The 14,353-nt window shown below is 43.6% G+C and overlaps 1 protein-coding gene across 1 annotated transcript in view; it reads left to right on the forward strand.

Annotated features, from left to right (window-relative positions):
* MTHFD1L (methylenetetrahydrofolate dehydrogenase (NADP+ dependent) 1 like) overlaps window positions 1-14,353 on the forward strand; it is a 188,239-nt gene that overhangs the window by 124,195 nt on the left and 49,691 nt on the right. Inside the window, exons 21-22 of the mRNA XM_056853654.1 lie at window positions 12,001-12,108; window positions 13,177-13,329. Of these exons, the coding sequence (XP_056709632.1) occupies window positions 12,001-12,108; window positions 13,177-13,329 (261 nt within the window). The remainder of the gene's footprint in view (window positions 1-12,000; window positions 12,109-13,176; window positions 13,330-14,353) is intronic.

Genomic DNA, 14,353 nt, shown 5'->3' on the forward strand with positions numbered 1-14,353 from the left:
CCTGTAGCCTCTTTACTCTCATCCTAGCACCCCAGTGGCTGTTGGAAGGAGAGCAGCCCGGCCACAGAGAAGAGAGTAAAACCATCACCACCTTGGCAGTCGCCTGGGAAAAGAAAAAGCTGGCCGGGGGAGGGGGGGTGTTTATCTCCATTAATGCACAAGCAGCTCGCTCACCTCCAGAGATCTTGGCAGTCTCACTGTCTTGTCTGAGCCGCTGTGCCTTGTGCTGAGGAAAGAGCAAGAAGAAAGAGAGGGAAACCCTTCACCTCATTCAAGGGCTGACTAGGGATCAAGAGCAGTGAGGAGAGACAACTTTATTTGCTCAGAAGTAATTTGGTAACTATAAAGGTTATAGCTGTATATTTAATACATCTTATAGTGTGTTTGGTGAGATGGCATACAGGGCATACAGTAGTCATGTGGCTCTTTGGTTGATGGTAATTGGCTCTCTATGAGCCATGGAGTGAGTACCACTGATATACAGTGTGTATTTCATATATCAATCATATCTGGGCAACCTCATTTTGTCCAGTACAAAAGATGGCTAATGTAAGCACTATCCCCTGCTTTCTAATGAGGTTTCCCAGGCTGGGGAGAGCAGTCTGGTGTACTGTCTTCTTATAAAGATCTGCAAGTGTAGCATTCTGGGTGTCTGCACCCTTCTGGACCACATCTAAATATCAGGCTTCTTGGACTTTCAGTATGATGATATAACACACATCTAGAAGGAGAAGAAATGTCCCAAGTTTGGGCTGTTCTACCTGGATCACTCCACACACCTTGAGAAAGCAATCCTGAGAACTAGAAGGTCTCACACTGGTTCCTGTTAGTCCTATTAGGACAGATGGAGGAGTGTGGGTGGGTTCTGCAGGTTGAAGTGTGTGGCAACACTGGACTACAGAATGCCTCATTCTTAAAAGTGATATTGTTAGGATGTACCCTACATTTACAGAAGTTAAGCATATGCCTCTAAATATTAAGGGAAATGATGCCATTGGTAAAGAGTTTAAGCTAGAGAAGTGGCTTAAATGCCAAACTGAATACAGAAGCATATTTTCAGAAGTGTTATGTGAGGTATTGTGTTCTTGAATCTATGCTGCTTTTCTCAGCCAAGAGAAGTGTAAAACCACAATGACTGCATACTTGTGATTAAATTTTTGTGGCTATTTTGTTATGTATTAATACCTCATTCCGCACAGAAGCCTTCTGAAAATACATTAGAAAGAAAAAGTATTTAGATGTTAGAACATTTGATTCATCATGCCTACAATCATTTTTAAAAATCATGAGATTGTCTCTGTGAGCAGCCAGAAAATATGGAACTTTACAAAAGCATTAACCGTGCAATCCTGAATGGGGGGGGAATGGAGCCGCATAGGAGCCAGCATGACCCCGCACTTGTGTCCATGCCACTTTGCCCCATGATAAGTGTGGGGGCACTTATGCCGGCCCCAGGAATGGTGAAATGGTAAAGGTTTCAGGTGTTTGCGCTACTGCATTCCCAGAAGCCCGCACCAGTTCAGGGGCATCTCCACAGTGTTTCCAGGGGCAGAGCTGCCTTTAGGCAGCTTCCAAACCCCTTTCGGCCCGGGAACACCTTTTTGCACTGCCGCAGAGCTACACCAACAACATAGCTGGCATAGCCCCATGAAACTCAGTGGGTGAGCTTCACAGGTTTTTATTTTAAATGCTTTCTAAAATTCCATGTTCCAGCTGGGAAGCCTCTCTGGAGATGGTGTGGCTGAACCGTCCATGCCATTAATTAACTACATCCCCTTCAGGAGTGGGCTGCCCATTTCACTTAAGATTGCATTTGACAGCTGAGAGTTTTGTTTAAAAACTAATGACACAGAGTATCTGTCTAAAAACTGAATGTAAGAAGAACTGAATTATCCATGTATTTATGTAGACATGAAGTATTTTTGATCAGTACAGGCTGACTCCAATTACTGGGTCATATGTTCAGGAAAACTTTTTTTTTTTTTAATGAATTGATCTGATGATTTTGATTTAGAGGTAGTACACTGAATTAAAGTAAAACAAGTTTCCTTTGTCCCTACACAGCTACTAAAATCAACAAAGAAGGTTCTTTTAATGTTACAATGCATATATAAACATTAGCAGAACAAGGGGTTACAAAGGATAATTTTCTATGGATGTATCTTTATATACACTGATCTCTCAGTGTGAATGTATCATCTAAAAAATGAAATATATGTAGGCATGTACTAGCCTGCATCTTGTACCTCAGTTCTGCTGCCAGAAGAGCTTTCCTTTGGCAGAAGAAGCTAAATGGGAAGAGGCTCATTACACTGGAAGAAAACGTCTGCCGGTGGAAAACACTTACAGGATACAAGCCATTTTTCCTTCTACTTACTTTAAGAGCAATTTTACCGCCCTGCAATCCCACCTGCTATGGTTGCCAACTTCCATGTGGGTCCTGAAGATCTCCCGGGATTACAACTGATCTCCAGGTGATAGATAGACCTGGTACACCAACAGCAGAAATGTATGAAAGGCCCAGGAAATAATCATTCCGCAGGCTGTGCTACAAATCCTCTCCTTCTATACGGTCGTACATTTCCTCTTTGGTCATGTGTTGGAACAATTGTACCAGTATGAAACAAAGTTCCATCACTGGAAGCAGCAGGGATACACGGAGGGGACTGATAGCTTTGCAGGAAGGTGGGTTTGCTTGCGATAACAGTCCCTAAGTAGCGCTGCATTCTTGTATCACTTGTTCCAGTCTGTGCTTATCAGTGACAATTGAGTATAATGGTTTAGATCAATTGCCCAGTTGCATTACTCTTGGGTGCCACACTCTTGTCTAGATACTAGTATGTGCTCTAGGTCCAAAGGGTCAGGCTCTAGTTATGACAGCCCTTGGGGCTGAAATTGCACGCCAATATAAAAATCTGTTACTTTGCAAAGTAGAATATGCTTAAGTGGTATAAAGCCATGATGTGATGAGGCTGCAGAAGTAATGTGCTTCCTGAAACATCCCCTTAAGAGTCAAATTATCAGTGGTCTTTTGCCTTTCCAGAATGTGTATAAGATAGCATTGCAATGAAAAATAGCTGAAATGTGTGAGCAAGAAGTTTAATGGCACAGCCATTGAGGGGTGCACAAAAGAGTTTCAGAGCCTGGCCCACATTGTCCATGTTTAGTTAAGGCTCTTTAATGGTAACTTGTGACTAGTTTATGGTACACAAACTCAGAACAAATGTGGTTTAAATCTAATCACTCTGACTTGATACTCATGCTCCAACATATTTCACTGCTTAACATTTATTTTCCAAGTATGACGGTGAAGCAGCAAGGAATGTTATACTCCAGGTATTAGTGTGCTAAGCATAGACTATGGAATGGTTTTTTTTTTCATTGCAAATTTTAGGACTTGGCTGTATCTACAATATACTCCAAAGTTACATGTTTTGCACTTTTCTTCCTCATTTACAATGACAGCTGACATGGTAGCATTGTAATAAGAGTCACAAGAGAAGTTTAATGTCATTATGGCAAACCTTGCCAGCTGAAATCCTCACTATGGTCTCCTGGAATGACATCCAAGCTATTCATGAAGCATTACCTTAAACATTCATTAGATTTTAGTGTATTTGAGGGAATGTATGAAAGGCCCCGAATGCAACATCACCGTATACAATTTAACCACATCAGTTTAGCATACAGCTCATTCAAAAGATACCTAGTGGCAAGGATTAAATTAAAGATATTTCTTATAGCTTTCTCATAAACTAAAGTGCTTAGAAACCTCTCTTTCAGTATATTCTCTCTGTTGGTAAGCTTTTTCAATTTTGGTATTATTATGCTGCAAATTACTTATAGAAGTCTGCACTGACACATTTTATGTTTACAACTTAAATCCACAAAATACACCTATTTGGTGTATTTGAAGTACAGGTTGAGTATCCCTTATCTGGACATCCTTTATCTGGACTGACCTGAAAACCAGACCTTTCGAGCCGGCATCTGATTTGCATCTATGCCACCCTGCCTCTCCAGGCTTCAGAAAGGCAGGGCAGCATGGGTGTAGAAGAAGTAGAGTTGTTGTTTTTATGCCAACTTTATCTACCACTTAAGGAAGATTCAAACCGGCTTACAATCACCTTCCCTTCCCCTCCCCACAACAGACACCTGTGAGGTAGGTGAGGCTGAGAGAGCTCTAAGAGAGCTGTGGTTAGCCCAAGGTCACCCAGCTGGCTTTATGTGTAGGAGTGGGGAAACGAACCTGGTTCACCAGATTAGCGTCCGCTGCTTGGGTGGAGGAGCAGGGAATCAAACTCAGTTCTCTAGATTAGAGTCCACCACTCCAAACTACCACTCTTAACCACTACACCAAAATATGGAAAGATCTGAAATATGGACCACTTCTGGTCCCAAGCAGTCCAGATGAGTGATACTCAACCTGTACCAATTAAGGAGGTGATATAAGGGGAACAATCATGCTATGGGGACAGTTGAATAGCCAAGCTTGCACTTTCGATATTGGAGCCCTCACATTGTTCCCATGGCCAGCCAGATCAAGGACAGGAATTTTTAGTTTTAATAATTAATGTATGTATGACTTGCAAAGGGAACCTATACATTTTCAGTCTCCAGTTGCACGTACATAAAGCATGTAATTTCTAAATATGCGTAATAATACAGCATGCCATTAGAAAAAAGGCTAAAGTTACTGCACTCACATAATTGCATAAACTGCATTTTAAAGCAGAGAAGGTTATTATAAACACAGTCTTAAGATCTTCAGGCAGGCACAAGATAAGGCTCTGGAAGCAGTTTCCTAGAAGTTACTGGGGCTGAGCTGAAATGAAGAAGAGCATTTGACAAACATTTTCTCCCCTCTTTAGTGACAGCAGCACTTCAACCCATTTTCAAACAGTTGCTCTTCCTTTGCTCCTCTCTGCGGTGTCCTCCAACATCTATTCAAGAAGTGCCCCCAGTAACTTTCACTGAGGTGGCAGCCACGTTCCACATCAATCAGCTGCTGCTTCAGCACCATTTCTCGAAATAAAAATGTGCTTTCAGCCTAATATCATCTCACAACCAAGTACATGTTGCTGTGTGATGTTGTCACTGTTACTAGTAAAATGAGGGCTGTTTTTTTAGATTTTGAAAATGACACCTGTCCTCCTATTCCAATGACTCTGGAACTGTGGGCAGGGGAGGTCTGTCACTGCATAGTAGATGGTGCTAAAGAAATAAATACAGGAATCCTATTATAGTCAGAGGGAAGTATTCTGTCACTGAGGATATACTAGCTATACATTATCTATATTAGGTGGCCTGCAATTCCTTTAAGGAACTACACAGAGAATGGAAGTTTGGAGGTGAATAGAGATGGCTGTTCAAGGAAAACATGTGAACAATTTTTATAGTATGTGGTTCTTGGCATGACTAACAGCGCATTTCTGAAAGGAATGCATGCGCCAGTTTTAGGAGGCAACCCAGTGGCGTTGCTTCCTAAAGAGGTTTCGGCACCGCCAAAACCTTTACCCGGCGCCAAAAACCAGTAAAAAACTGGCGTATCTTTGTTAAAACAAAAAGGGGAGTTCCTGAGCTGAAACGGCTCAAGAGGCCAACTAATGTCAGCCCCGCCCGGCCCAGGAACGCCTCCCGGCTCGCCGCCCAGCCTGTGCTGGCGTCCAGAGGCCAGCGGGAGGTTGTGGCGGCGTCCAGGCCCAGCTCTGCTGCGGCCGGGGACCGACATCCGGGCTTGCATGCCAGCGCTGGGGCCACTCACACCTGCGTGCGGGCGCCGGTGGTGTGGGCCCCTACGTCGGCGGAGGCCGGCATCTGCCTCCTAAGGCCTTTCAGCCCAAATTTCAGGAATGGGCTGTAATGATAGTAATAAATATTACTGTTAAGTGTTTTTTTAAAGATATTTTATTAACATTTTCAAGAAAAAACATTCTATACACGTACATTCACACAGTTTGCACTCCTTCAGGGAGTCTATTTCATCTTACATTTCAAACATCTTATACATTGTTCTTATATTCTACATTTTAGATAATAAATTCCTTCTATACTATATAGTAAATTTTATAAGTTGGTCCTTATATCTGACAATCTATCCTTTCCATTTAACATAATCAAAATAACATTCCCATTTCTTTTGGGATTCTTCAGTCGTCTTCTCTTTCATCAAGCTGGTCAGTCTGGCCATCACCGCAAATTCGTCCATCTTTTGTTGCCACATTTCCAAATCTGGAATATCCTCCTGTTTCCAAGATGCTGCCAGTACTAGTCTAGCCGCCGTTGTCAGACAGCCAAATATTTCTCTATGGTTTCAGTCCAAGTTATCTGTCTCAAATCCTAGCAACTTAGTTTCTGGTTTCAAAGGAAATTTGATTCTTAAAACTTTCTGCATTTCTTGATGAATTTGTATCCAAAGTTTCTTAACTTTCTTGCATTTACTGTTAAGTGTTGCTGGTAAGAGGAGCACTGACATAGCACAACAGCACAATCCTGAGTGGGGAAACCTGGAAACAGTGCAGCCGTGCCACCTCTTGATTGGTTTGCTGCCTGGCACAGCAAACCGAAAATGTTTGTTTAGTGAAAACCCTGTGAAACTCTTCTATAGCACAAGGCTATGCCTCCCTTTTTGCTAGCGCAAATTTGCACCAGCAAAAAGGGTGTTCCTAGGTCAAAACAGCTCAGGGAGCTGACTAAAGTCAGCCCCTTCCCCTAGAAATACTTCTTTTGGCCCTGGTGCAAGCCCTTGTACCACAGAAAAGCTGCCAGTGAGGCTGCGCTGGCAGCTTGTGCTGTTGTGTTGCTCCCTGGAGCTGGCGTAAGTGTCCCTGTGGCGGCATAAGTGCCAGTTTAGCCAGCACAAGGGGCACTTACACTGCCGCAGGGGTCACGCCAGCTCCTAGGAGCTTACCTTCCCCATCAGGATTGCTCTGCCCATGGGTATTTATTTAATATTTATTTACAAATGTTTATATCCTACCTTTCTGCCCTTACAAGGGCCACCAAGGAGGCGAACAGTTCAAAACATATGTAATAAAATCACATTTTAAACCCATTAAAATCAACCCTCCCCATACACATAATCAAAACAAATTAAAAACAGAGTTAAAATATAAACAAAGACATAAAAACAACAACTAAAACATTAGGAAGGAGGGATCATGAGGGAATGCCAAATGAAACAAAAAGTCTTCACCCACTGGTGAAAGTTGGCAATAGAAGTGAACAGACAAATCCCCCTGAACTTTGTGGCATGACCAAAAAGGCCCTCTCCTGGGTTTCCACCTGCCTAATCTCAGAAGGTGGGGGCATCCAGAGCAGGGCCTTCAAAGATTACCATAGTGGTAGGCTGAGTTCATAAGGGAGTAGGCGGCCCTTCAGGTATGTTGGTCCCAAACCATATAGAGCTTTGAAGGTCAGGACCACCACCTTGAATTGTGCCTGGAAACCAATTGGAGCCAGTGTAGATGGGCCAAGCCTGGAGTGATATGGTGCCTACAACCCATTCTAGTCAACATCCTGGCTGCAGCATTCTGTACTAATTGACTTTTCTGAACACTTCTCAATGGCAGTCCCTCCCCACATAGAATGTACTGCAGTAATCTTATCTAGATGTAACCAGGGCATGAGCCACAGGTGCCAGTTCTGCTGGGGAAAGGCTGCAGCTGGATAACCAGTCAAAACTTGTAAAAGGCACTTCAGGCCACAACTACCACCTGCTTATCCAGCAGTAGGCCGGGGTCCAAGAGCACCCCCAGACTAAGGGCCTGTTCTTTCACGGGGAGTGCAACCCCATCCAGAATGGGTGATACCTTAAATCCTGAGTCAGCCCACCAGTAGTGCTTCCATCTTGTTGGGATTAAGCTTTAGTTTATTAGCCCACACCTTCTCTAATACAGTCTCCAGGCACTAGATCAGGGTTTCTGTAGCCTTCCTGGGATCAGCTGGAAGCATGAGATAGAGCCGAGTATCATCCGCTTATTGGTGGCAACCCAGCCCAAATATCCAGATGGCCTCACCTAGTGGTCCCATATAGAGGTGAAAGAGCCACAGAGGACAAAATGGAACCTTGTGGGACCCCATGGACTAAAGTCCAAGAGGCTTAACAGCCCCTTGGACTGTTAAGTCCATCCCAGATAGGCAGTCCGGAAGTATGCCATGATTGATGGGATCAAAAACAGCTGAAAGGCCCAGGAAAATCAACAGTCGCATTTCCTCTGACCATCTCCCAGCCCAAGTCATGCATAAGGGAAACCAAGGCTGTTTTAGCCCCATAACCAGGGCTGAAACCAGACTGGAAGGGATCTAAACAATTTGTGTTGTCCAAGAAAGCGTGGACTTGTCCAGCCACCATTTATATTCAATCACCGAGCTAGAGAATGGAACATTTGAGACGGGTCAATAATTATTGAAATCTCCAGGGTAGGCTTCTTTAAAAGTGGACACACCACAGCCAGTTTCAAGACTGGGGTGACCACTCCCTCTGTTAAGGAAGCATTAACTACCTCTCAAACCCAGTCAGCCAGTCCCCCAACAGATATAAGTAACTAGAAAGGGCAAGGAAGGTGGACAGCCTCCAACTTCCAAGGACCCTGTCCACATCCTGACACTGAATAAACTGAAAAGTATCCCAAACAAATGGACAAGTTGGCACCCTGTTACCATCCAATGCTGCCACTGCTAATGTAGAGTCCGAGTCAGAACAGATGCAAGAGATTTTATCTACAAAATGCTGAGCAAAACAGTCACAGTGGGCCACTGAGCAGTCCACCTCCTCGGGCAATCCAGATCCCAACAGTTCTCTGACCACCCAGGACAGCTCCACTGGCCTATGCTGTGCAGACGCAATGGTGGTAGGAAAGTGTTGTTTCTTTGCTCACCATCCCTGCCACATAATACACTTTGAAATGAACTTTGGCCCGTGTGTAATCGGATTTATCCTGAGTCTTCCTCCACTGTCACTGTAACCATTTCCCTTGTCTTTTCATTGCTCACAGCTCAACAGTAAACCAAGAGGCTAAGTTCTAACACTTGAGAGAGAAAGCCTGGGAGTGTTAGTGTCAACTGCCCTGGTCATTTCCTCATTCCAGAGGTCAACCAGGGCAGTGGGGGAATGCTAGACAAAACAAAAAAGTTCTTACTTGCTGGTGGAAGACAGTGGTAGAAGGGGACAGATTAATCTCCCTGGAAAGGAAATTACATAATTTTGGTGTCACAGCAGATAAGGCCCTCTCCCAGGTTGCCACCCTAATAGTCTCAAATGGCAGCAGCACCCAAAGCAGGACCTCAGAAGTTGTCTGTGGTGGTCATGTAGGTTCATATGATAGTTGGTGGTCCTTAAGGTATGCTGGCCACAAGCCATGTGGGGCTTTAACAGTCAGTACGTGAACTGGGCCAGTAAGCAGATTGGGAGCCAGTGTAGGTAGAACAGGACTGGAGTGATATGATCCCTATGACCCACTCCAGCAAGAATTCTGCCTTCAGCCAGAATACTAAGATCTGCTGGAAGGATGAGACAGAGCTGAATATCACCTGCATATTGTTGACATCCCAGCCCAAATCTCTAGATGATCTCTCCCATTAGCTTCATGTTCATGTGGAAAAACATCTGTAGCCTAAACAAGACACACAGGGTTAAGATGAACTGGAAGATGATAGGATGTGAATGAACAAAGAGCCCAGAAAAGGAACAGTCATCTGCTGCACCTGTAAGCTATACGTGAATATTCCAACAAGCAACTTGATACTTTATTTGGATACGTATATTTCAGCTTTAATTGAGAGTGTCAACTTTAGCAGATTTGCTCTCCCTCTGTTTGTTGGGATTCTTCCTGAATTGGATAATGGTCAGGTTAAACCCTGTCATTTTACAAGGAAGCCTTGAAGCATTCCATTTCTATGGCACTTTTCACCTAAGTGATCTTGTAAGTGCTTTACAGACACAACTGCTGCAATCAAAGCTAGTGCAGCATAAGCCAGTCATGGCTCGATCGATGCACTATTGATTTCTAAGGCATCCAACTATAAAATTCCCTCTGTTGTGATGATCAGGCATTCTCTACAGCTTCTCCTTAATCATGAAATGAAATGTGGCTGAGGAAACCACTGCTATACAGGGAAGCTTACTTGAGTTAACCCTGGCTTTAAAAAAACAAAACAAGATTTTTTCTGTATCCTTTGTCTCTCCTTTTCCAAGGGAGTCATTCATTTGTTTGCATTTCTGTCCTCCTCAACATTCAAGGTTCTAAACACCTCTTTTAAAAAGGTAATATGACAGCATGTTGTTAATTTACAAGTGTAGATGAGTAGAAGGGAGCTTAAAACAAGCCCTTACTGTGTATAATTTAAATTGTATTCACACATTCTCTACTACTGTTCATTCCTCAGTTGCTTTTGTTTTAAAAAAAGATACCTCCACTGAGTGCACATACATGCCACCACTGCACAATGCGGGGAAAGGAAGGAAAAACCCTTTGAAAGATTCATTTTACACAGTAAAATCAACATAAAACACTATGATTACATCATCACAAAGTACCACATCACACAATATACAAGCAAACATAACCAGAGAGATAAGAACCCAGTTACTCTGTAAAGAAAATAAATACTGAAAATATCAGTAATTTCAAAAACAAAAACCCTCATGAGAATGCAGTTTATTTCAAAGTACATAAACGACACTTGGTATGGTGAAATTGGAAAACCACAGAGAAAAAGTAGGAAAATAAATTGTTTCTTGAAAGAATAATCTGTTCATGGTATTCTGTAACTTGACAGACTATTTTCTCACTCAGGTCATTTATGCACGGTCGCTTTACCTTCCTTTATTCCCTGTTTCAGCCAGGATCAAATTTTTCAGTATGCACATTACCTTATTCCTTGGAAGCTCAACTCTGTTTCAACACAAAACAAACCCAACTTTTCCCATTCGTCTTCTGGCCCGAATTAAACCATTCTTCCTGGCTCATTCTGGAGTCACAGAGCGTGCATACTCTGTTCTCGGGTTGAGCTTCACCCCACCCTTTTCCCAACCTCTCTTCAAGGCAGCATGTAGATAGCCGAATAGGGGGAAGCACAGAAGATTGGCTTCTCTTACAGCCAATCACGAAGCAGTGTGTAAAGAGGCAGGGATTCAAGTGCTTTCTGCTACCTCAGAGCTCTTTCTGAGCAAAAGGAAGGCTTTTTAAAAATGAGACTTGGATTCCCCCCCCCCCCAAGATTGCTCCGTTTTTTGTTCTTAAACAAATTGCTCCGTTTTTTTGTTCTTAAAATGCTTTTTTATGCAGCAGTTGGGTCTGGGGGAAGGAAATCTTCTCTCAGGGTGAGTACTGTGAAGTAAGCCAATTACAGAGCAGCATTTAAAGGGGTAGGACTTGATTTGAGCTTGGGAGACTGCTTTTCTGTATTCAGGCCTCCATTAGCACACAGTTTCATCCCTGATCATTCCAGCCAATGCAAACAGTTTTCCCCAACCTGGGTTACTTTGATCCTGGCTGAAACGGGGAATAAAGGAGGTTAAAGCGACCATGCATAAATGATCTCAGTGTCACTAGCCACAGATTACTAATACAAATCGCCATCCAGCCATGGAGGAAATATGGGGATTTCCCCCACTTATAATGATGCATGGCAGAAGAAAACCACACCACACTCATGACCAAGAAGTCAAATGGTTAAAAACCAAACATCCTAGCATGTGATGTGGTGGGCTTATTGTCTGTACAATGTGGTCTGTATTTTGGGTCTCTCACCAATAAATAAATCTGTATCAGCCTTTTGTTTTCTTCTTCTCACTGAAAAAGGACATCAGAAGCCACTTTCTACCACAGCAAACACCTTTAATAACAATTAGCACTGTGTATTGTTTCTCCAGGAAGACCTACCCAACTCAGTGCAAAATCTGCCCCAGAAACCAGTTGAACAAACCTTCAGCCTAAGAGAGTGCAAGGAAGGTTCTTGCAAACGTGTTAACCTTTGTCATCTCCTTTGTTTCCACAGCTTCCCATTGCAGAGAAAATAAGGATCATAGCACAGAACGTCTATGGAGCTCAAGATATAGAACTGTCTCCAGCCGCACAGTCTCAAATAGATCGTTATAGCCAACAGGTAAAAACAGCATTGACGTGTGCAGTTGGATGAATCACAGGTGTAATTCCTCTTAATTTCTATATTGAGTATTTGTTTGAAAGATGGTTGAGAAATGTGCCATCTATAGGCTCTACATAAATGGTGGAAGTGATGCATGAGGCAGCAAATGCACACATTCATATGTGCAAACTGGAAGTGCATGACTTTGAGATTCTCACTCTCCACCACCCTTGGAACCGATGTTCTCAAGAGACATTTAGCAGAAATCTTAATTTACTATTTTATCCAAACAGGCAAACTATCATAGAGCTGGAAGGGACCACCAGGGTCATCTAGTCCAACCCTCTGCACAATGCAGGAAATTCACAACTACCTCCCCCACACACCCCCAGTGACCCCCACTCCATGCCCAGAAGATGCCCAAGATGCCCCTCCTCTCATGAACTGCCTAAGGTCATTCATGCTTGCCCTCCAACCCCTGATTAATATAAAGTTCAGAAGGAGAACAGGGAGACAATGAGTCCTGAGGCTCACAGTGAAATCCTAAACAGAGTTATACCCTTTAGGCCCATTCACTTAAATAAATTTCAAAGAGGATTGCACTGTCAGTTGTGTAATATTAAACCAGTGTGGCATTACAGGTGAAACTGCCCAAGTAGAGAATAATAAGCCCTCCTGCATATCCCTGGTTGAAGGCTCCAAGTTGAAGGCTGCATTGTTCAGTTAACTGTAACAGAAGCTGGGGCAGAGAAGCACTTCCTCTTCCCCATGCATGAAAATGTACTTGTGGCCAGAGGGTAGGGCTTCAGCACTCTGTACCACTCCTTGTCTGTTCCTAGGACTCATACAGTGTAATCCTAAGAAAACTTGCCTGGGAGTAAGCCCCATCAAGTAGGGATCTGAGTAGACTTGTTTTGAGTGGCACTGAGAGAAGCAGAATTGGTTACAGAAACTAAAAGAGATACAGCTAACAGACATACTGGTCACTGAACTTGGATTTCTTTGTGTAAGGATTTCTTTTTAAATGCAGAGTACACATAGTCTTGACTATAATCTGGCCTTCTGTTTGTTTGTTCCTTCTCTCAGGGATTTGGAAATCTGCCAATCTGTATGGCTAAAACTCACCTGTCCCTGTCACATATGCCTGAAAGGAAAGGCGTTCCAACAGGCTTCATCCTGCCTATTAGTGATGTGAGGGCCAGCATCGGGGCTGGTTTTATTTATCCTCTAGTCGGAACGGTGAGTAATATGTCCTCAGTTTTAATCCTGTCTTTTAGATTCTCTCTTTATATTTTAAAAAAGATACTCTTGGGAGAACTGTTTTCATTGTTGATCTGCGTGGCTTCTATGCAGTCCCACATTGGGAGACTGCGCAGGCGCAGGCCAGCCACGGATAAGATTTGTCAGCTTCTAGCAAAATCGAAAGTGAGAGTGCTCCCCGTCCCCTCGGGGCATGCAGCCTTCCCGCCCAGCGGTCACATGACCCAGGGGGAGGGAGCACTCCCCCCTCCCGTTCTCTTTCTGCTGCCACGGAGAGAGAATGTGCCTTCTCGGAACCGTACGTTGCTGAGGCAAAGACTCCCCCTGGAGACTCTTCCAACAAAGGTCTCCTTCTACATTAAAGGATATGGTCCATTCTGAGTCCAATGCAATGGCTACTCAGGTCTCTGACCCGGAATTCCGCACTTTGCAACTTTCACCTGTGGACATTGCAGGAAATACTAAATCTCATCCCCTTCGGGGGATGTGAGATTATATGTAGAATTGATCCGTCTAGCTAAGGTTCTGATATATATTCCCTCCCTGACGTCTTGGACAACGACCATCATGGGTACATTGCATTCCTCAGAGGCAGGTCCTGTGCCCTTCCAATGGTTACAAGCATTTGCAGGTCGTCGTTTCTAATCGGACCAAGCCAATTTTTGGCTCCCTCTTCACCAGAAGAGTTGACAGCCTTTACAAGATCCGCTGTGAGGATGGTTATTTTCCTTACCAGTAGCCTGTCCCAAATTCTATGGTGGTCAAAGCCCTGTCGGGCAAATATGGATCATGTTCACATTCCTTGCCCCTAACCAGGGGGGACGCACGCTGGATGCTTTACACAGGAAAGTTTATACTTCCAGTGCCACTGGTTTTCACATTTCTATTTCATGACAGTCATGGCCAGATACTAATATGCCCTCTGGGATGGAATTTCATCCCAAATTAGTATTCTACTGGAGGATCAACACCCATCAGACTAAACTGCTCAGAGCATAAACAT

Source organism: Euleptes europaea, chromosome 7, assembly GCF_029931775.1.
Source record: "Euleptes europaea isolate rEulEur1 chromosome 7, rEulEur1.hap1, whole genome shotgun sequence".
In the NCBI taxonomy this organism is placed as follows: Eukaryota; Metazoa; Chordata; class Lepidosauria; order Squamata; family Sphaerodactylidae; genus Euleptes; species Euleptes europaea.